Below are 23,702 nucleotides of genomic sequence, written 5' to 3' on the forward strand. Positions count from 1 at the left end.
GTTCTGGGTTGATACAGTGGTGGCGTTCTGACCTGAGTCGGAAAGTCGTGAGCTCAAGCCCCAGTAGAGAAGTTAAGTGCATTATCTATGCCTGATATTCAGTGCATTACTGATGGATTGCAGGGTTTATTTGGATGAGACCTTAAAACAAAGTCTTATGTCTGTTTAGGTGATGTAAATAATCAGGGAACAAAAAGCAGGAAAGTGCTTCCAGTGCCCTGACTAACATGTAACCCTCAACCTCAGCACAAAAACAGATTAGCTGGCAATTTAACTCATTGCTGTTTGCAAAACCTTGCTCTATGCAAATATGCTTCGGCATTTGCTGATACAACATTGACTACGCTTCAAAAGTAATTACTTGGCTGTTAAGTACTGAGATGTCCTGAGGACGTGACAGGCACCACATAAATTCAAGTTTGCTCTTTATTATTGAATAGCAACAAGATTTGCAATCCTTGCCTTTATTAAAAGCTGTGGGACTGATCCTCAACAAAGATAAGTGGTCAAGTTTAGACCCTCGTAAGAAGTCAATCGCATGCTTTGTACCAATGGGTTCCAAGCATATTTCACTACAAGGAGTAAAAATTGAAAAGGGTAGATATTTTACGTGCAATTAATTTTCAGATCCAAGCCTGACTGCTCATTGTAGTTTGTTACCAAGAGTTGCTGTCTGCGTTCTGCATTTGGTTATGAGATTTGAAAGGATGTGCATTTTATAGAATGTTTCTGAGCTGTGTTTTCAAATATCCAGCGCACTTCTCCTCTTATATTTCCTCCTGTCGGAGTTAATTTTCCGAAGTAATATGTGCTTTTCATAATTCCAAGGACGCAACCTCAAGTATTTGAGTTAGGGGAAAAAATTCCAACAAAGGGATTTTGCTCTGGGGCCTCACGGTAGCATGGTGGTTAGCATCAATGCTTCACAGCTCCAGGGTCCCAGGTTCGATTCCCGGCTGGGTCACTGTCTGTGTGGAGTCTGCACGTCCTCCCCGTGTGTGCATGGGTTTCCTCCGGGTGCTCCGGTTTCCTCCCACAGTCCAAAGATGTGCGGGTTAGGTGGATTGGCCATGCTAAATTGCCCGTAGTGTAAGGTTAATGGGGGGATTGTTGGGTTACAGGTATACGGGTTACGTGGGTTTAAGTAGGGTGATCATTGCTCGGCACAACATTGAGGGCCGAAGGGCCTGTTCTGTGCTGTACTGTTCTATCTATCTATCTAAAGGAAATACAGTCAGTGACACTTTGTTCATGAATGCGGTCACTTAAGAAACTGGAGCATGCATACTCTTGACTTCTTTGTATAAGTGTGTTCTTTGCCAGCAACAAAGCAGAATCTGTGCAGCACATGCTGTCATTCGGATTATCTGAACATGAACATTTATACACTGGTGAATTGATATCCATCATAAAATAGCTCAAATTGTTGTAAACCAGCCCTACTCAGAAGGGAGGTCTAGTTTGATCATTGTTCAAATTAGACATAAAAGTTGTTTAGATAAGTAATTGCTAATGTGAAAGTTTTGAGTACACTTTAAGATGCTGACTAAGTGATTTGATGCTGATATTTGTATTGCTGGTCATTTTAGAATTTTCCATTCTCTTTGGACTGTGTTCAATAATTTGTGGTATGGAACAAAGTCAGACTTCTCTTGCATTCCTTTAATTGGATCACATTTGTAGGCAACTGGAAACAATTTGTGCTGAACCTCAGCACCTTCTCTTTAACTTGGAGAAACATTTGAAAAGCCAACACTGCAGGGTAAAGCCCTATTCTTTCAGATTTAAAAAAAATCAAAATTGTTGAATGTGTCTTTAGAGATGGTCTTCAATTACAAATTGCCTGGCTGAGAATTTCACTGGATATTATGGGCTGGACTTTCCGTTTGGGGGGGGGCATAAAAAGCCAGGGAAAGGGTTGGCCCACTGAACGTCAGAGGAGGAAATCTACGTGTGGAGCCAGAGAAAATGGGCGAGGTACTAAATTAATACTTTGCATCATATCAGTATTCACCAAAGAGAAGGAATTGGTGGATGTTAAGTCTGGAGAAGGGTGTGTAGATAGCCTGGGCCACATTGAGATCCAAAAAGACAACTTGTTGGGCGTCTTGTAAAATATTAATGTAGATAGGTCCCCAGGGCCTGATGGGATCTACCCCAGAATACTGAAGGAGGCAAGAGAGGAAATTGCTGAGGCCTTGACAGAAAACTTTGGATCCTCACTGTCTTCAGGTGATGTCCCGGAGGACTGGAGAATAGCCAATGTTGCTCCTTTACTTAAGAAGGGTAGCAAGGATAATCCAGGGAACTACAGGGAGCCTTACGTCAGTGGTAGGGAAATTACTGGAGAGAATTCTTTGAGACAGGATCTACTCCAATTTGGAAGCAAGTGGACGTATTAGCAAGAGGTAGCACGGTTTTCTGAAGGGGAAGTTGTGTCTCATTAACTTAATAGAGTTTTTCGAGGAGGTCACAAAGATGATTGATGTAGGTAGGGCAGTGGATGTTGTCTATGTGGACTTCAGTAAGGCCTTTGACAAGGTCCCTCATGGCAGACTAGTACAAAAAGTGAAGTCACACGGGATCAGAGGTGAGCTAGCAAGATGGATACAGAACTGGCTAGGTGATAGAAGGCAGAGAGTAGCAATGGAAGGGTGCGTTTCTGATTGGAGGGCAGTGACTAGTGGTGTTCTGTGGGGTTCAGGGCTGAGACCTTTGCTGTTCGTAGTATATATAAGTGATTTGGAGGAAAATGTAACTGGTCTGATTAGTACGTTTGTGGACGACACAAATGCTGGTGGAATTGCAGATAGCGATGAGGACTGTCAGAGGATACAGCAGGATTTAGATCGTTTGGAGACTTGGCCGGAGAGATGGCAGAAGGAGTTTAATTCGGACAAATGTGAAGTAACGCATTTTGGAATGTCTAATACAGGTAGGGAATATACAGTGAATGGTAGAACCCTCAAACGTATTGAAAGTCAGAGAGATCTAGGTGTACAGGTCCACAGATCACTGAAAGGGGCAACACAGGTGGAGAAGGTAGTCAAGAAGGCATTCAGCATGCTTGCCTTCATTGGCCGGGGCATTGAATATAAAAATTGGCAAGTCATGTTGCAGCTGTATAGAACCTTAGTAAGACATGGATAGAGCAGGGACAGGAATGGTTGTTGCAGGTTCCGGGGTTTAGGTGCTTTAGTAAGGTCAGAGAAGGGGGCAAAAGAGGGGGAGGTGTGGCGCTGCTAGTCAAGGACAGTATTACGGTGGTAGAAAGGATGCAAGATGGGGACTCTTCTTCCAAGGTAGTATGGGCTGAGGTTAGAAACAGGAAAGGAGAGGTCACCCTGTTGGGAGTTTTCTATAGGCCACCTAATAGTTCTAGAGATGTAGAGGAAAGGATGGCGAAGATGATTCTGGAAAAGAGCGAAAGTAACAGGGTAGTTGTTATGGGAGACTTTAACTTTCCTAATATTGACTGGAAAAGATATAATTCGAGTACATTGGATGGGTCGTTCTTTGTACAATGTGTGCAGGAGGGTTTTCTGACACAATATGTTGACAGGCCAACAAGAGGTGAGGCCACTTTGGATTTGGTTTTGGGTAATGAACCAGGCCAGGTGTTAGATCTGGAGGTAGGTGAACACTTTGGAGACAGTGACCACAATTCGGTGACCTTTACGTTAGTTATGGAAAGGGATAAGTATACCCCGCAGAGCAAGAGTTATAGCTGGGGGAAGGGCAATTATGATGCCATTAGACATGACTTAGGATGTGTTGGTTGGAGAAGTAGGCTGCAAGGGTTGGGCACACTGGATATGTGGAGCTTGTTCAAGGAACAGCTATTGCATGTTCTTGATAAGTACGTACCAGTCAGGCAGGGAGGAAGGGGTCGAGCGAGGGAACCGTGGTTTACCAAAGAAGTGGAATCTCTTGTTAAGAGGAAGAAGGAGGCCTATGTGAAGATGAGGCGTGAAGTTTCAGTTGGGGCGCTTGATAGTTACAAGGAAGCGAGGAAGGATCTAAAGAGAGAGCTGAGACGAGCAAGGAGGGGACATGAGAAGTCTTTGGCAGGTAGGATCAAGGAAAACCCAAAAGCTTTCTATAGGTATGTCAGGAATAAAAGAATGACTAGGGTAAGAGTAGGGCCAGTCAAGGACAGTGGTGGGAAGTTGTGTGTGGAGGCTGAGGAGATAAGCGAGATACTAAATGAATACTTTTCGTCAGTATTCACTCAAGAAAAAGATAATATTGTGGAGGAGAATGCTGAGACCCAGGCTATTAGAATAGATGGCATTGAGGTGCGTAGGGAAGAAGTGTTGGCAATTCTGGACAAGGTGAAAATAGATAAGTCCCCGGGGCCGGATGGGATTTATCCTAGGATTCTCTGGGAAGCCAGGGAAGAGATTGCTGAGCCTTTGGCTTTGATTTTTAGGTCATCATTGGCTACAGGGATAGTGCCAGAGGACTGGAGGATAGCAAATGTGGTCCCTTTGTTCAAGAAGGGGAGTAGAGATAACCCCGGTAACTATAGGCCGGTGAGCCTAACGTCTGTGGTGGGTAAAGTCTTGGAGAGGATTATAAAAGATACGATTTATAATCATCTAGATAGGAATAATATGATTAGGGATAGTCAGCATGGTTTTGTGAAGGGTAGGTCATGCCTCACAAACCTTATCGAGTTCTTTGAGAAGGTGACTGAACAGGTAGACGAGGGTAGAGCAGTTGATGTGGTGTATATGGATTTCAGTAAAGCGTTTGATAAGGTTCCCCACGGTCGGCTATTGCAGAAAATACGGAGGCTGGGGATTGAGGGTGATTTAGAGATGTGGATCAGAAATTGGCTAGTTGAAAGAAGACAGAGAGTGGTAGTTGATGGGAAATGTTCAGAATGGAGTTCAGTTACGAGTGGCGTACCACAAGGATCTGTTCTGGGGCCGTTGCTGTTTGTCATTTTTATAAATGACCTAGAGGAGGGCGCAGAAGGATGGGTGAGTAAATTTGCAGACGACACTAAAGTCGGTGGAGTTGTAGACAGTGCGGAAGGATGTTGCAGGTTACAGAGGGACATAGATAAGCTGCAGAGCTGGGCTGAGAGGTGGCAAATGGAGTTTAATGTGGAGAAGTGTGAGGTGATTCACTTTGGAAAGAATAACAGGAATGCGGAATATTTGGCTAATGGTAAAATTCTTGGTAGTGTGGATGAGCAGAGGGATCTCGGTGTCCATGTACATAGATCCCTGAAAGTTGCCACCCAGGTTGATAGGGTTGTGAAGAAGGCCTATGGTGTGTTGGCCTTTATTGGTAGAGGGATTGAGTTCCGGAGCCATGAGGTCATGATGCAGCTGTACCAAACTCTGGTACGGCCGCATTTGGAGTATTGCGTACAGTTCTGGTCGCCTCATTATAGGAAGGACGTGGAAGCTTTGGAACGGGTGCAGAGGAGATTTACCAGGATGTTGCCTGGTATGGAGGGAAAATCTTATGAGGAAAGGCTAATGGACTTGAGGTTGTTTTCGTTAGAGAGAAGAAGGTTAAGAGGTGACTTAATAGAGGCATACAAAATGATCAGAGGGTTAGATAGGGTGGACAGCGAGAGCCTTCTCCCGCGGATGGAGGTGGCTAGCACGAGGGGACATAGCCTTAAATTGAGGGGTAATAGATATAGGACAGAGGTCAGAGGTGGGTTTTTTACGCAAAGAGTGGTGAGGCCGTGGAATGCCCTACCTGCAACAGTAGTGAACTCGCCAACATTGAGGGCATTTAAAAATTTATTGGATAAGCATATGGATGATAAGGGCATAGTGTAGGTTAGATGGCCTTTAGTTTTTTTTTTCCATGTCGGTGCAACATCTAGGGCCGAAGGGCCTGTACTGCGCTGTATCGTTCTATGTTCTATGTCACACTTGGAGTATAATGTTCAATTCTGGTCGCCACACTACCAGAAGGATGTGGAGGCTTTAGAGAGGGTGCAGAAGAGATTTACCAGGATGTTGCCTGGTATGGAGGGCATTAACTATGAGGAGGTGTTGAATAAACTTGGTTTGTTCTCACTGGAGTGAAGGAGGTTGAGGGGCGACCTCATCGAGGTCTACAAAATCATGAGGGGCATAGACAGAGTGGATAGTCAGAGACTTTCCCAAGGAAGAGGGGGTAATTACTGGGGGTAATAAGTTTAAGGTGCGAGGGGCAAGGTTTAGAGGAGATGTAAGAGGCAAGTTTTTTACACAGAGGGTAGTGGGTGACTGGAACTCGCTGACGGAGGAGGTGGTGGAAGCAGGGACGATAGTGACATTTAAGGGACATCTTGACAAACACATGAATATGATGGGAATAGAGGGATACGGACCCCAGAAGTGTAGAAGATTTTAGTTTAGAGGGCAGCATGGTCAGCGCAGGCTTGGAGGTCCACAGCTGTTCCTGTGCTGTACTTTTCTTTGTTCTTTGTTCAATGGTGGAGCAGGCTCGAAGGGCCAAAAGGCCTCCTTCTGCGCCTATCTTCTATGTATCTATATACCTATGTATTTGTGAAGTCTAGCTACACTCATTGTGCTACAACGGCATACAGCAATGATCAGATCCCATAATTTATTATTGCACGGTTCTTTGGGAGCATTGTTCCAGTTACCCAGGAGCCTCCATATAAAATGTGTGCTGTATTAGTTGTATTTTAATATGCCTTGGTTGAAAAACGGAACTTAAATAGAAATCCAAATAAAGAATGCAGTAAAGCTAAGTAGTACTAATAAGTTTCTAACTATTTAGGTTTATATTGCTGTGACAGAGCAGAAGACCATGCTTGCCAGACCACATGTCGAAGAGTGCTGATGACAATGTCTACAGATCAAGAAATTGTTGATGGACTTATCGAGGGGTGTAAGAAAATGCCCCTGCCACAGGATCCACTCTGGCAGTGCTTTCTAGAAAGTTCTGGATCAAGTAACCCAGATAACAGCACAAATGGGTTGCCTGCTCCAGCTGTTGATGGTGCTAAATTGCACTGTTGTTCTAAAGCAAATACCTCTAGCTGCAGGTTGGTACATTAACTAAAAAGTATATTTTTTAATGTCTGGCCTGCTTTAACATTCTAATAGAAACTGTTTCCCCAAAAAATGTAAATGCGAAGAAGAGTTTGCTTTAATTCCCCCTTGTTACATTTGACTCAGTAGACAAAGTCAGATTTCGTGAAAAAATTGTTCCTTATTTGCAACCCTTCAATTAGCTGGAGATTTTATGAACCCAAGATTTCTGTGCAAATTAACTTCAATTCATTTCTAAACTATCTTTGGGTACTACTTTGATTTGGCTCCTGAGATATGTGAATGATCCCTGAATGATAGAAAGACTGTCTGCCTCATACAGTCATCTTCATTCTTCAAGTGATGAACATCCTTCACACATCACAGCCTCTCCCTACCATCGCTTTGGGCCTCTCTAGGGACTTTGTTGTGAAGTTTATTGTGGATCAGCACTAGGTTAAAAAGAGTTGTTTATAGTGTGTCCATCCTGGAGCTTCATTCAAGTACAACAGAAAGTGTGAGTCCATCCACAATTTAAAAACAATTACGACAGGCTTCAATGTCAATTCACAGATCTAGTCTAGCTTGGCCAAGTTTCCACAGTGTCTAAACAATGAACACCCAAAAGGCCAACTTTTTAGTCCCAGGAGATGGTTAGGCCAGTGTAAATATGTGTATTCTCTCTCTTTTGTAACCCTCAATAAAGGTGAAAAGAGGCAGCATGTGGCACAGTGGATAGCACTGAGACTGCAGCGCTGAGGACCCGCGTTCGCATCCCGGCTCTGGGTCACTGTCCGTGTGGAGTTTGCACATTCTCCCCATGTCTGCGTGGGTTTCACCCCCACAACCCAAAGATGTGCAGGCTAGGTGGATTGGCCATGCTAAATTGACCCTTAATTGGAAAAAAAACTAATTGGGTACTCTAAATTTATTTCTTTTTAAAACAAAGGTGAAAATGTTCGACCAGTTTTGCACCATAGAATCTTGAATTCCTCCATTAATAGTGTTAAGCCAATTACTTTTCAAATGTTATGAGATTTCTGTCCCTACCACTCTTTAAGGCAGTAAGTTTCAGATTCCCATTACTAGCTGGGTGAAAAAACTCCCGTGAATCCCCTCTAATCCCCTCTTACCCTAAATCTATGTATCTGGTTATGGACCCCTTCCTTAACGAGGGGGGGTAGTTTAATTTCTTTACAAGTTGTTTTTGGTCAGACCTTTCAGATCTTCTCAAAAAGCAGAATGTTACATATCCTGGAGATTTGAAATTAAAACCGAAAATGCTGGTAATACTTTGAAGGACGCGCCAGGATGACCGGTTGACTCTTGGGGGACAAGAGATGCCCACTTATGACCCAGCTAATGATGCCAGTACGAAGGCCGGTGACCGGTGTTGAGTGGTGCACCAGACTGCTGAAAATGCGGTTCCGATGCCTCAACTGCTCTGGGTGTGCACTGCAATCCAGTCACGAGAGGGTCGCCTGCTTTGTGGTGGTCTACTATGACCTACACAAACTGGCATAGCAGCGGGGCGACGTGCTGGAGGTGGAGGAGGAGGAACAGGCGGCCTTGGAGGAGGAGGAGTTGGGCTAGGAGAGGCTGAAGGACGAGCCCAGGGAGGACCCACGGGAGCAGCCGGAGGATGGGGGACAGGCAGCAGCGAGGGCAGTACTGTGACACAGTGGTTAGCACTGCTGCCTCACAGCTCCAGGGTCCCCTGTTTAATTCCAGCCTCGGGTGACTGTCTGTGTGGAGTTTGTACTTTCTCCCCGTGTCTGTGTGGGTTTCCTCCGGGTGCTCCGGTTTCCCCCCACAGTCCAAAGAAGTGCAGTTTAGGAGAATTGGCCATGCTACATTGCCCCTCACTGTCCAAAGGGTTAGGTTGGGTTACGGGGATAGGGTGGAGGCATGGGCTTGGGTAGGGTGTTCTTTCCAAGAGCCGGTGCAGATCCAATGGGCCAAATGGCCTCCTGCACTGTAAATTCTAATCTTAAAACGTAATAGTCCTTGGAGTTATGTGTAACTCTCAACTTCGTCGGGTAGACCGCCCCGAACCACATATTACTGTTACAAAGTGCTGCCTTCGCCCTAGTAAAGCCTGCCCGCCATCTTGCCAACTCCACCATGACATTGTGGTATATACAAATACCACTATCTTCCCACTTCACCTCCTGATTCTGCTTGACCCATCTCAAAATGGTCTCCGTCATCTGGGAGCTGTGAAAACACATTGCCCGGGATTCTCCAAAATTGTAAACACCAGAGTGTTTCACGCCGACGTCAACGGGCCTCTTGGCCCAGCGATTCAGGGGGCCAACACGGCACCGGAGTGCTCTACGCACCTCTGGCGGTGATACGCGGTCCTGCACTGCAGGGGTGGTTGTGTGCACAGCGGCCGTTTCTGCGGCGGCGCATGCACATTGTGGCCGTTTCCGCACCGCGCAGCATGGCGTAGCGACACAGCGGGTCCGTGCGGAAGAAGGTAGGCCTCCCCCATGGAGGCTCCCCCCGGAGTCTGATCCCCCCCCCCCCCCCCCCCCCCCCCCCCCCCCCAACCAGAACGGCCAGTGCAGCTATGGGACCAAGCTTTATGGTGGTACCAAATGTGAACCACGCCGGCAGAACGCGGCCGGTCGACAGCGGAGAATCGCCGTTGGGGCCTCTTTCAACGGCCGCCGACCAACGCTGCGTCGACCGCGCGCGACTGCTGCCAATTCTCCGGTTGCCGGAGAATCGCGTCCCGGCGTCGGAGCGGCGTGGCGTGAATTTTTGGCATCAACGGCAATTCTCCAACCCGGTGGGGGCTCGGAGAATCCCGGCCGCTATCTCTTGGTGGATCATTCGCCTTTGCCTTCGGCTAGAGCAACCTAATTTAAGTGTGCCTTGTTCTCCCATTATGCTGTATTGATACCAATATGCTCAATAAGAAATTGACAATACTGCATTTGAGGTGAGCAATTGAGAGATTCATGAAAGAAACATACTGCTGCAAGAATGTTAATCGGCTTGAATGCAGATTTTCTAACCTCAAGACTTGTCCTTTTTAAATAAGTATGTTTTCCTTATTTTGACAGGGATCTGTGTATTAAATTGTACAGCACCAGGTGGGGAAGCAGAACTCACTGGCAAGAGTTTGATAAGCTCTGTGAATATAACCCTCTGGAAGCTGCCATGTTTACATGCCTGGCTGACGTCAGAGAACCATGTCAGCTGGGTTGTCAAGGTCTCAAGTACTGCACTAATTTTAACAACAGGTAAGAATCTCCCTTAAGTGACTGTAAAATCACCAGACATTAACCCTGTTTCCACATATGTGAAGTTTTCTGAAGTAATTGGTCCTGACAAAAAGCCCCTAAGTAATTATATAAGTGGGTTGATTCTGGGGTTCTGGAAAGGGAACTGGATACATACTGTGAAAATGTTTTTAAAAAGGGAATGGGCAGAGAAATGGGATTAAATGGAAAGGACTTTCAAATAGTTTTCTGTACAGCTGAATTTTAAGGGTCTATGACATCTGTGTGTGCTTAAAAGTTGGGCCTCAGACTTCCGGTGGCGCTCGCGAGCGGAGTGGCTGCGTCAGGTAGAGGCTCCCGCCGGTCGGCGATTTGTCGGACTTTTTCGGGGTTTCCCCGTGGTTCTTTCTTCCCACGAAAGGGGAAGGGTTTCTTTGGCCTTTGGGGCCCGAGGGACGGGTGTGGGGTCAGTCTAGTTTGGAGCCGGTGAGGAGCCCCGCAGGAGTGTCCATCGGCCGGAGCGGGGGGCATCGGCCCAGAGATCTGATGCATGGGCAGAGCTTGACACGAGGCGAGGCAATCGAGGTGGCAGGCCTGAGTCTAGAACACGATGTAGAGGGGGACCAGAGCACACTGGGTGGCTCCCACTGAAAATGGACCTCTGAGGAGTTTGAAGTCCGGTCCCCAGAGGAAGAGGTTTCCTGGCTTCGGAATTTTTTGGGGAAAAAATTTGTGAAAATAATTAGCAAGTTATTTTCGGATTGAAGAAAGAAAGAAGAAATAATAAGTTGTTAGAGGATGCGAAAAGCAGCTGGGAAGAAGGAAGAAAACCCGGGTTCGCCGTTGAATGAGAAGGCCAGCAAAAGCGCTTGACGGTTGAGTTGGCAAAGAGACGAGCGGCGTTCGGGCGGGTGAAGGCGGCACTGTACAAGAAGGAGGTGCAATTTGGTGTGGTGTACCCGGCGAAGCTGAGGGTAACGTATATTGCCAAAGACTTCTACTTTGAGACAGCGGAGGCGGCTGAGGCTTTCTTGAGGGCAGAGGGCTTGGGTCAGACGTGAGGAGCAGAACTGGAAGAGAGACTGTGGACTGAGTTTGGGCAGCTGGAAAATGTATAAATGCTACAACTTTCTTTTTACTGATGTGTATTGTAATTTACTTCTCTTCGCATTGCAACAGAGCTCAAGTTAATGGCTGGGTGGACTGGCGTTCTGTGTTGCGACGGTTAAATCTTATGTTAGTGAATTGTATGGGTTGGATTGTTGGTTTTGTTTTTTTTTTCTCTGTGACTGGGTGGGAGGGGACGGTATACCTTGGCGGGGGGAGCCACCCGCGCTAACTAACTGAAGTCAGCTAGTGAACGGAGGTGAGGTGAGAGGAGGGCTGCGGACGTTGGAGCCTGGATAGCAGGCTTCAATGGGCCTACGAGGCAAGTGAGGGGGGGAAGGGGTTGATGCTGGGAGATGTTTTTTCAAGGGGAAATGTAGGGGGGGGGGTTCTTGCGAGAGGGGGGGAAGGGGTTCGATGTGAACAATGGACAGGGGCAGGTCAGGTTTATGGGGCAGGGCCCGGTGGTATGATGATGGTGGATAAGAAGGGTGGGGGGAGTGAGAGACCCCCAGTTAGGATAGTCACATGGAACGTGAGAGGGCTAGGAGATGAGGTCAAGGGTGCTTGCGCATCTTAAAAGTTTGAAAGCCGATGTAGCAATGCTGCAGGAGACTCACTTGAGGGTGAAGGACAAGGTGAGACTTAAGAAGGGCTGGGTTAGTCAAGTGTTTCACTCTGGATTTGACGGAAGGGCTCGAGGGGTAGCGGTGCTGGTCAGCAAAAGGGTATGCTTCCAGATGGACAAGGTGGTGGCAGATCAGGGGGGTAGATATGTGATTGTGACGGGGCGCTGGAGGGGAGATTAGTGGCGCTGTTAAGTGTATACAATTCAAATTGGGACGATGTGGGATTTGCGAGGAAGGTGTTTGGAGCCATCCCCGACTTGGACACACACAAACTGATTGTGGCGGGGGGACTGGAACTTGGTGCAGGAGCTGAGGTTGGACAGATCACGGCCGCGCTCGCTGGTCCTATCGGGGGGGTGGGGGGGGGGGGGGGGGGCGCGCTGGCTGGGCTAATGGTGGAAATGGGAGGGGTGGGCCCTTGGAGGTTTCTGCACCCGAGGGAACGGGAGTACTCGTTTTTCTCAGCAGTCCATAGGGTATACTCACGGATCAACTACTTTGTGGTGGGAAAGGCTTTGCTGGCTGGGGTTAAGGGGTCGGAATACTCGGCAATTGCAGTGTCAGATTATGCTCCGCATTGGGTGGATATGGTGCTGGATAAGGGGGTAGCGCAGAGGCCGGGGTGGAAATTAGATGTGGGGCTTTTGGGGGTCCAACTGTATGGGTGAGGTGTCAAAGGCGGTCATCTGGGAGGCTCCAAAGGCGGTGGTGAGGGGTGAGGTAATTTTGTTTAAGGCCAGAGTGGACAAAGAGGAGAGGTTGGAGCAGCAGAGGGTAATAGATGAGATGTTGTAGGTAGATAGGAGTTATGCAGACGATGGAGACCCAGCGAAGCTGGAAAGGAGGAAGAAACTATAGGCGAGCTTCAACCAAATGTTTACCAGGAAGGCGGTGCACCAACTGAGACGAGCAAGTGGTGCAGTTTATGAACATGGAGATAAGGCGTATGTTAGCAGGTCAGCTTCGGAGGGAAGTAGCGGCAAGGGAAGTTCTTCAGGTGAGGGATAGGGCAGGGAAGTTGGTGGTGGCTCCGGAGCTGATTAACAAGGTTTTTGAGGAGTTCTATGAGAGGTTGTACGGGTGAGAGCCACCCGGGGGAGACCGTGAGATTCTAGATGGGGTGGAGTACCCAAGGCTATGGGAGGGGGACAGGGCTACATTAGAAGGAGCAATAGTGGAGCAGGAGATAAAGGATGCAATTGGGAGGATGCAGACGGGGAAGGAGGCAGGGCCGAATGGGTTTCCGGTGGAATATTATAAAAAATTCAAGGATAAGCTGGCATCCCTGATGGTGGGGATACAGAGGCTATAGGGAAGGGGGTGTTGCCACAAACCTTGGGGCAGGCATCGATTTCACTGTTGCTAAAAAAAAGATAAGGATCCAACGGAGTGTGGGTCGTATAGGCCCATATCACTTCTGAATGTGGACGCAAAAGTATTGGCGAAGGTACTGGCGCGTAGGCTGGAGGAGTGCCACCGGAAGGTGATAGGTGAAGATCAGACAGGGATCGTGAGAGGGAGGCAGCTTTTTTCGAACATTAGGAAGGTTTTGAACGTTGTTATGGCACGGGCAGTAGGGAAGGAAACAGAGGTGGTTGTGGTATTGGACGCTGAGAAGACGTTTGACCGGGTAGAGTGGGGGTATTTGATGGGAGTTCTGGAGCGGTTTTGGATTGGACCAAGATTTGTGAACTGGCTGAAGCTATTATATAAGGAGCCGAAGGCAAGCGTCCGTACAAACAACATCAGCTCAAGATACTTTTCTCTCCACCGTGGGACGAGGCAGGGATGTCCTATGTCCCCCCTGCTGTTTGCACTTGTGTTTGAGCCGTTGGCCATCGCATTAAGAAGTTCGGGAGCATGGAAAGGAATAGTGCGGGGGGGGATAGAGCATAGGGTGTCCTTATATGCCGACGACTTGCTGCTGTATGTGTCGGAACCAAATGGGTCGATAGGAGGAATATTGGAGCTACTGCAAGTATTTGGGTCGTTCTCGGGGTACAAGCTGAACCTGGACAAGAGTGAGTATTTTGTGATGTCTCGGCCGGGGGGTGGGGGCAGGGGTGGGGGGGCCATTCTGTAGGGCAGGGACTCACTTTAGGTATCTGGGGGGGCAGGTGGCCCGGGAGTGGGGGAGGTACAACATCACTAGTTTGGTGGGAAGAATGAAAGCCGATCTGGCAAGGTGGGGTGGTCTCCCTCTGTCACTGGCGGGTCGGGTACAGGCGGTTAAAATGAATGTGTTCCCGCGATTTCTGTTTATTTTTCAATGCCTACCGATTTTCCTGATAAAGACTTTTTTCAGGGAGATTGAGGGAAGGATTACCTCGTTCATATGGGGAGGGAAGGTGGCCAGAGTGAGAGAAGCTGCTACAGAGGGGAAGGCAGGCAGGGGGTTTGGGTTTCCCGAACCTGATGTACTACTACTGGGCGGCGAATGTGGAGCAGGTGCGGAGCTGGGTCAGAGGGGTTGATTCCCAGTTGGTCAGAATGGAGGAGAGTTTGTGCAGAGGGTCGGGACTGAAAGCACTAGCAACAGCGCCACTCCCGATAACTCCAGGGAAATACTCAGGGAGTCCGGTTATAATAGCTTCATTGCAAATCTGGAGGCAGTTTCGCCAACACTTCGGGTTGGGGGCAGGGTCAAGGGAAATGCCGATTCGAGGGAACCACAGATTTGAGCCAGGGAGGTGGGATGGAAGTTTTCGGAAATGGGAAGAGAAGGGGATTAAGACGCTAAAAAATTTGTTTAGGGGTCGGTTTTCAGGATTGAGGGAGCTGGAAGCGAAGTATGGGCTGGAGCAGGGAGAAATGTTTAGATACGTGCAGGTTCGAGATTTTTCTAGGAAGGGAAGAAGATACAGAGCTTCCCGGAGGAACTGGCCTCCACATTGCTGGAGGAGGTGCTGACAAGAAGGGGGCTGGAGAAGGGGGTAGTGTCAGCGATGTACGGAGCTATTTTGGATGAGGATAAGGCACCACTGGAAGGGATCAAAGGAAAGTGGGAGGAAGAGTTGGGAGAGGATGTGGAGGAGGGGTTCTGGTGTGAGGTGCTCCGGAGAGTGAATGCCTCCACCTTGTGCGCGAGGTTGAGGCTGATACAGCTGAAGGTGGTATACAGAGCACACCTCACGAGGGCGAGGATGGGCCGAATCTTTGAAGGACTAGAAGATGTGTGTGAGTGTTACGGGGGGTTGAGGGGGGGAGAAGAGGGGGGGACCGCTAGTCACGTTCATATGTTTTGGTCCTGTCCAAAGCTAGAGGAGTACTGGAAGGAGGTTTGGTCGGTAATTTCCAAGGTGGTGCACATGGAACTGGAGGCCATATTCGGGGTGTCGGACTAGCCAGGGTTGGAAACGGGTGCGGAGGCAGATATCATAGCCTTCGCCTTGTTGATCGCCCGAAGGCGGATCCTGCTGGGATGGAGAGCAGCCTCTCCACCCTGTGCCCTGACGTGGCGGGGGGACCTGTTGGAATACTTGACCCCTGAGAAGGTTAAGTTTGAACTGAGGGGAAGGACGGAGGGGTTCTGCAAGTCATGGGCATTATTCATTATGCACTTTCAAGAACTGGATAATATCGAACATTAGTTGGGGGGGTGGGGATGGGTGAGAGGGTTGGTGGGGGAGGGGGACTGTGTGTATTAAGGATGACTATGGGTAATCCCGGATTCCTTTTTGTCATTTATTTATTAAACATACGGGCTGATGTTTGGGGGTTGGTGGGAGGATGGGATCGTTCTTATTGGGATTGACATATTTGTTTGCTGATTATTATTTATTGTTGGTGGGTGTAAATTTGGGAGAAAATGTGAAAAAGGAGGAGAATAAAAAATATTTTTTTTAAAAGTTGGGCCTGAAAATGTTTTCATGTGCTCCAGATGGTGCTGCAACAATTTTGTTCAAGCAGTAAAGTTAAAGATAGAATTTTGATGTGGATAACATGTTAAATAGACTAAAGTTAAACTTTTTGATGCATCACTACTTGCAGGTACAAAGCACAGCCAGTTAATCTTCTGATTTTTAAATGTCATAATGTGTGTGCAGTTGAAAGTAACCCATGAATATTGATCCTGTTACAAGGTCATACACTGGGCATCTGGTGATGTTCCTCCATTTTCCCCTGTTAAAATGTGACTTTAAATCAGCCTTTAGTACTGTTTATCTATTCTCAGACGATGACCTGTTCCTTCCTACATCGGAGTTGTTTTGCTCTGTTTATTAGTATTTCTAGCTACTGAGTGGGAGCTTTGAAAAAGACTGCTCACTTTGCCAGGCCTGACCCAGGGAGAATAGCCTCTGAACTCCATGCAAAGTAGCTTTGCTATTAAAATAACTTCTTCATCTGTTCAGCTGCTTGGCCTTTGTAGTATGGTGACAATGAAGAGTGGGCAGCATGGTAGCATAGTGGTTAGCACTGTTGCTTCACAGCTCCGGGTCCCAGGTTCGATGCCCGGCTTGGGTCACCGTCTGCGGAGTCTGCATGTTCTCCCTGTGTCTGCGTGGGTTTCCTCCAGGTGCGTGGGTTTCCTCCCACAGTCCAAAGATATACAGGTTAGGTGTATTGGCCATGCTAAATTGCCCTTAGTGTCCAAAAAAAATGTTAGGTGGGGTTACGGGGATAGGGTGGAGGTGTGGGCTAAAGTAGGGTGCTTTTTCTGAGGGCCGGTGTAGACCCGATGGGCTGAATGGCCTCCTGCAATTAAATTCTATGATTTCCATGAGAAGGAGTTGTGCAGTTTGAGTAGCAACCAAGTGGGGACATTGCTCCAATGTTATACAGTTTGACATTGTACAAAGAAGTTGTTTAAAAATCAAAGACTGGTTGAAAGGAATCTACCCAATGCTGACTGTGGCTCTGGCTCCAGTATTGATCTGTCAATGCCAGAAAACTCCCACCTGAAGATTCAACCAAGGAACTCCACCCAGTGATCAAACTGAACATCTGGTTCTTTCAGTTGCCTTGGTGGTTGAGCTTGTTGTGGTTGGCTAGTATTTATGACATCATACAAACATCCAGGATTCCAACATAGTATTAACATAACTGTTCAATCGTGCAGGAGTACAGGTATTGCCTTGTGAATATGTGTGAATGAGTGACTGAGTGTGCAGTTGTGTACTTAAGTACTCTGGCTCAGTTACTAGAAACTGTTCACTGAAACTACATCTAATTCTCCTCCCGTGAAAAGGAAGACACGGAAGTTAGAGAAAACTGTGTTTCCTCCTTGCACCTTCAACAATAACCCTGTTATAAGTATAAAGGCCTAGACACCAAAACTATGTTGATCAAATTTGCTCAAAACCCTAAATAGCAAGAGCTGTTGACAAAGGCAAAAACATTGCAAAAGGATTTAGATTAGTCATCCAACTGTGCAGACAATGGTAAATAAAATTAACAATTGCTGTACATATCAGTCAAAAATGTGGGGTATTGCATTTACAAATGAAATGAAAGAATCGGTACATCGAGATTTAGATAGGGACTAATGAGTAACAATACACGTGTCAATTTAACTGTCTCAGTCATGTTGCTATATCCACGTATTTGTCTTGTTTCTTTAAACAAATTAATTCACAAGATGTGTGCACCGCAGCCAAGGAAAGCATTTATTGCCCAACCCTAGCTGCACAAAGAAGGTAGATAGACTACCTTTTTGAACAACACAAAGGTTTGATCCTGCTAAGGGACTTGCTTCAGAAGACAGTTAAGAATCAGCAGCATTGGTGTGTTAATGGAGTCATCTACAGGCCAGACTGGGTAATGATGGCATGTTTTCCTCCTTCCTTGTATTCAGTGCAATGATCTGTTCATTGTTTAATAAATAAGGATTAGTTGTATTCAGGTGGTAGGCTTTGTCAAGGACTCACAAAAAGACTGACTGTGCGATTGTTGGTTAGAAGTGCGCGGTATGTGTATCTCAAAATAAAAACAGTAAGGCTAGGCTCCAGTGTTCTGTCTTTCACTTTGAGGCAAACATACTCTGCTTCCATGTTAGAATTCAGCTACACAGATAGAGAAGGATAGAACACTGAAACCAGGGGCTGGATTTTCTGTTTTTAGGACTATGTACTCATGCCATCGTAAAAACTGTGGCCTTTCACTACAGAAAAACTGGTGTGAAGGGCCACATATTCATAGCTCTGCAGGGGGCTAGAAGTGAACCATAGGGAAGCTTGCAGCTTTTGCCGCAGATACGGACCCCGCACTTCTGGGTCAGAGGTCGCGCATGCGCAAGGCGGCGGCCTCCACTGCGGACTCAGACTGCTGGACCTTCCAAATCGTGCCGATCGTATTTTTTTTTAAACAGACAATTTTATTGAGGTATTTTTTGGCATTGTAAACAGTAACAATATACATTAGTGTGCAGATACCAATTACAAAAAACATAGTGCAAATAACAGTACCTCTCTCGCAAATAGACCCGCCTATTCTTCCCCCCTACTCTAAACTATTCTACACCCCTCCAGGCCAACAGTATTCGTCACCGGGCTATCAGGGAAGCAAAGGCCACAACGTCGGCCTCTATCACCTCCTGGACTCCGGGGTCTTCCGACACCCCAAAAATCGCCATCTCTGGACTCATCGCCACCTTTGTTTTCAGTACCCGGGATATGACGTCCGCAAATCCCTGCCAGTATCCCCTGAGTTTTGGACACGCCCAGAACATGTGGACATGGTTCGCTGGTCCTCCCCTAGATCTAGCACACTTGTCCTCCAGCCCAAAGAATTTGCTCATCCGGGCCACCGTCATGTGGGCCCAGTGAACTACCTTGAACTGCATCAGGCCGAGCCTGGCACATGTTGCGGTTGCATTTACCCTCCTCAGAGCGTCTGCCCATACATAAGAACATAAGAACTAGGAGCAGGAGTAGGCCATCTGGCCCCTCGAGCCTGCTCCGCCATTCAATTAGATCATGGCTGATCTTTTGTGGACTCAGCTCCACTTTCCGGCCCGAACACCATAACCCTTAATCCCTTTATTCTTCAAAAAACTATCTATCTTGACCTTAAAAACATGTAATGAAGGAGCCTCAACTGCTTCACTGGGCAAGGAATTCCATAGATTCACAACTCTTTGGGTGAAGAAGTTCCTCCTAAACTCAGTCCTAAATCTACTTCCCCTTATTTTGAGGCTATGTCCCCTAGTTCTGCTGTCACCCGCCAGTGGAAACAACCTGCCCGCATCTATCCTATCTATTCCCTTCATAATTTTAAATGTTTCTATAAGATCCCCCCATATCCTTCTAAATTCCAACGAGTACAGTCCCAGTCTACTCAACCTCTCCTCATAATCCAACCCCTTCAGCTCTGGGATTAACCTAGTGAATCTCCTCTGCACACCCTCCAGCGCCAGTACGTCCTTTCTCAAGTAAGGAGACCAAAACTGACCATAATACTCCAGGTGTGGCCGCACTAACACCTTATACAATTGCAACATAACCTCCCTAGTCTTAAACTCCATCCCTCTAGCAATGAAGGACAAAATTCCATTCGCCTTCTTAATCACCTGTTGCACTTGTAAACCAACCTTCTGTGACTCATGCACTAGCACACCCAAGTCTCTCTGAACAGCGGCATGCTTTAATATTTTATCGTTTAAATAATAATCCCGTTTGCTGTTATTCCTACCAAAATGGATAACCTCACATTTGTCAACATTGTATTCCATCTGCCAGACCCTAGCCCATTCACTTAACCTATCCAAATCCCTCTGCAGACTTCCAGTATCCTCTGCACTTTTCGCTTTACCACTCATCTTAGTGTCATCTGCAAACTTGGACACATTGCCCTTGGTCCCCAACTCCAAATCATCTATGTAAATTATGAACAATTGTGGGCCCAACACGGATCCCTGAGGGACACCACTAGCTACTGATTGCCAACCAGAGAAACACCCATTTATCCCCACTCTTTGCTTTCTATTAATTAACCAATCCTCTATCCATACTACTACTTTACCCTTAATGCCATGCATCTTTATCTTATGCAGCAACCTTTTGTGTGGCACCTTGTCAAAGGCTTTCTGGAAATCCAGATATACCACATCCATTGGCTCCCCGTTATCTACTGCACTGGTAATGTCCTCAAAAAATTCCACTAAATTAGTTAGGCATGACCTGCCCTTTATGAACCCATGCTGCGTCTGCCCAATGGGACAATTTCTATCCAGATGCCTCGCAATTTCTTCCTTGATGATAGATTCCAGCATCTTCCCTACTACCGAAGTTAAGCTCACTGGCCTATAATTTCCTGCTTTCTGCCTACCTCCTTTTTTAAACAGTGGCGTCACGTTTGCTAATTTCCAATCCACCGACCCCAGAGTCTAGTGAATTTTGGTAAATTATCACTAGTGCATCTGCAATTTCCCTAGCCATCTCTTTTAGCACTCTGGGATGCATTCCATCAGGGCCAGGAGACTTGTCTACCTTTAGCCCCATTAGCTTGCCCATCACTCCCTCCTTAGTGATAACAATCCTCTCAAGGTCCTCACCTGTCATAGCCTCATTTCTATCAGTCTCTGGCATGTTATTTGTGTCTTCCACTGTGAAGACTGACCCAAAAAACCTGTTCAGTTCCTCAGCCATTTCCTCATTTCCCATTATTAAAACTCCCTTCTCATCCTCTAAAGGCCCAATAGTTTTACCTTAGCCACTCTTTTTTTGTCTTATATATTTGTAAAAACTTTTACTGTCTGTTTTTATATTCTGAGCAAGTTTACTCTCATACTCTATCTTACTCTTCTTTATAGATTTTTTTGTAGCTTTCTGTTGCCCCCTAAAGATTTCCCAGTCCTCTAATCTCCCAGTAATCTTTGCCACTTTATATGCTTTTTCCTTCAATTTGATACTCTCCCTTATTTCCTTAGATATCCACGGTCGATTTTCCCTCTTTCTTCCGTCCTTCCTTTTTGTTGGTATAAACCTTTGCTGAGCACTGTGAAAAATCGCTTGGAAGGTTCTCCACTGTTCTTCAACTGTTCCACCATAAAGTCTTAGCTCCCAGTCTACCTTAGCTAGTTCTTCTCTCATCCCCTTGTAATCTCCTTTGTTTAAACACAAAACACTAGTATTTGATTTTACTTTCTCACCCTCCATCTGTATTTTAAATTCCACCATATTGTGATCGCTCCTTCCGAGAGGATCCCTAACTATGAGATCATGAATCAATCCTGTCTCATTACACAGGACAAGATCTAGGACCGCTTGTTCCCTCGTAGGTTCCATTACATACTGTTCTAGGAAACTATCGCGGATACATTCTATAAACCCCTCCTCAAGGTTGCCTTGACCGACCTGGTTAAACCAATCGACATGTAGATTAAAATCCCCCATGATAACTGCTGTACCGTTTCTACATGCATCAGTTATTTCTTTGTTTATTGCCTGCCCCACCATATCGTTACTATTTGGTGGCCAATAGACTACTCCTATCAGTGACTTTTTCGCCTTACTATTCCTGATTTCCATCCAAATGGATTCAACCTTACCCTCCATAGCACCGATGTCATCCCTTACTATTGCCCGGATGTCATCCTTAAATAACAGAGCAACACCACCTCCCTTACCATCCACTCTGTCCTTCCGAATAGTTTGATACCTCGGATATTTAACTCCCAGTCGTGACCATCCTTTAACCATGTTTCAGTAATGGCCACTAAATCATAGTAATTTACGATGATTTGTGCCATCAACTCATTTACTTTATTCCGAATACTATGAGCATTCAGGTAAAGTACACTTATGTTGTTTTTTTTACCTCTGTTTTGAATCTTAACATCTCCAGTTTTATTCCTTTTGTTATTACTGGGCCTATTCACTGTGCTCCCCTCAGTCACTGTACCTTGTACTGTCGCCCTTTTAGATTTTTGACTATGTCTTCTCTGCCTTGCACTTTTCCCCTTACTTCCTTTTGCTTCTGTCCCTGTTTTACTACCTTCCAACTTCCTGCATCGGTTCCCATCCCCCTGCCACATTAGTTTAAACCCTCCCCAACAGCTCTAGAAAACACCTCCCTCCAACTCCCCACCAAGCTCCTCTTCCCACTTGAACATAGAACATAGAACAGCACAGCACAGAACAGGCCCTTCGGCCCTCAATGTTGTGCCGAGCCATGATCACCCTACACAAACCCACGTATCCACCCTATACCCGTAACCCAACAACCCCCCCTTAACCTTACTTTTATTAGGACACTACGGGCAATTTAGCATGGCCAATCCACCTAACCCGCACATCTTTGGACTGTGGGAGGAAACCGGAGGAAACCCACGCACACAGTGGGAGGACGTGCAGACTCCACACAGACAGTGACCCAGCCGGGAATCGAACCTGGGACCCTGGAGCTGTGAAGCATTTATGCTAACCACCATGCTACCCTGCTGCCCCCAAAGGTTCCTGTTTTAGTTCCTTAGTCCCTGTGTCCTCCGCTCCCATAAGCTCCTTATAAATATCCGAGACTCTCCCCTCTCCTAACTCACCCCTGGAAACTACCCTGTCCTGGATCCCCCTTGGTGGAAGGCGTGGAAAGGACGGGACCCGTCTACGTCCGAAATCCCGCACCTGCAAGTGCCGAAAGTCATTCCCCCTCTCCAGCCCGAACTTCTCCTGCAGCGCCCTCATGTTCGCGAATCTCCCTTCCAGGAACAAGTCGCCCATCCTTCCCACCTCCGCCACGCTCGAAACCAGCCATCCATCTTCCCCGGGACAAATCAGTGGTTGTCACATATTGGGGACCAGACCGACGCGCCCACATCCCACCCATGCTTCCTCCATTGGCCCCAAATCCGCAGAGCCGCCACCACTACAGGGCTGATGGAGTACCTGGCCAGCGGGAGCGGCAGGGGAGCCGTGACCAGGGCTGCCAAGCTGGTGCCCCTGCACAAAGCAGCCTCCACCCGCTCCCAAACCGACCCCGCACCCACCATCCATTTCCTTATCATGGCTATGTTAGCCGCCTAGTAGTAGTTGCTGAGGTTCGGCAACGCCAGCACCCCCTCGCTACGGTTCCGTTCCAGCATCGTCTTTACCCGCGGGGACCTCCCCACCCAAACAAATCCCAGGATGATTTTATTGATTCTTTTAAAGAAGGACCGCGGAATGAAAATAGGGAGACACTGAAAAATAAACAGGAATCTCGGGAAGATCGTCATCTTCACCGTCTGTACTCTCCCCGCTAGTAACAGCAGGAGCTCATCCCACCTCCGAAACTCGCTCCTCATTTGCTCCACCAGCCCAGACAAGTTCAACTTATGCATCTTGCCCCACTTGTATCCCTAAATACCTAAAACTTCCCTCAACCAGCCTAAATGGTAGCTCCCTCAGCCTATTCTCCTGACCCCTCGCCTACACCACAAACATCTTGCTTTTTGCCATGTTCAACTTGTAGCCCGAAAACCGGCCAAATTCCCCAAGGATTTCCATAATCCCGTCCATCCCTGCCGCTGGATCTGACACATACAAAAGCAGGTCATCCGCGTAGAGCGAGACCTTGTGTTCTACCCCCCCCCCCCCCCCCCCCCCCCGACCATTCCCTTCCATCCCCTTGCCGCTCTCAGAGCAATTGCCAGCAGTTCTATGGCCAATGCAAACAGCAGTGGAGAGAGGGGGCATCCCTGTCTTGTCCCGCGGTGTAGTCTAAAATACTCAGATGTCGTCCTGTTCGTCGTTACACGCACCTCCGGGGCCTGATATAGCAGTTTAACCCAGTCCACAAACCCT

General features: G+C 47.2%; 1 protein-coding gene across 1 annotated transcript in view; it reads left to right on the forward strand.

Annotated features, from left to right (window-relative positions):
* The window catches only part of reck (reversion-inducing-cysteine-rich protein with kazal motifs), a 317,351-nt gene that overhangs the window by 199,841 nt on the left and 93,808 nt on the right, over positions 1-23,702 (forward strand). Inside the window, 2 exon segments of the mRNA XM_038809800.1 lie at positions 6,763-7,030; positions 10,091-10,270. Coding sequence (XP_038665728.1) covers positions 6,763-7,030; positions 10,091-10,270 — 448 coding nt within the window.

The sequence above is a fragment of the Scyliorhinus canicula genome, chromosome 10 (genome assembly GCF_902713615.1).
Source record: "Scyliorhinus canicula chromosome 10, sScyCan1.1, whole genome shotgun sequence".
NCBI lineage: Eukaryota > Metazoa > Chordata > Chondrichthyes > Carcharhiniformes > Scyliorhinidae > Scyliorhinus > Scyliorhinus canicula.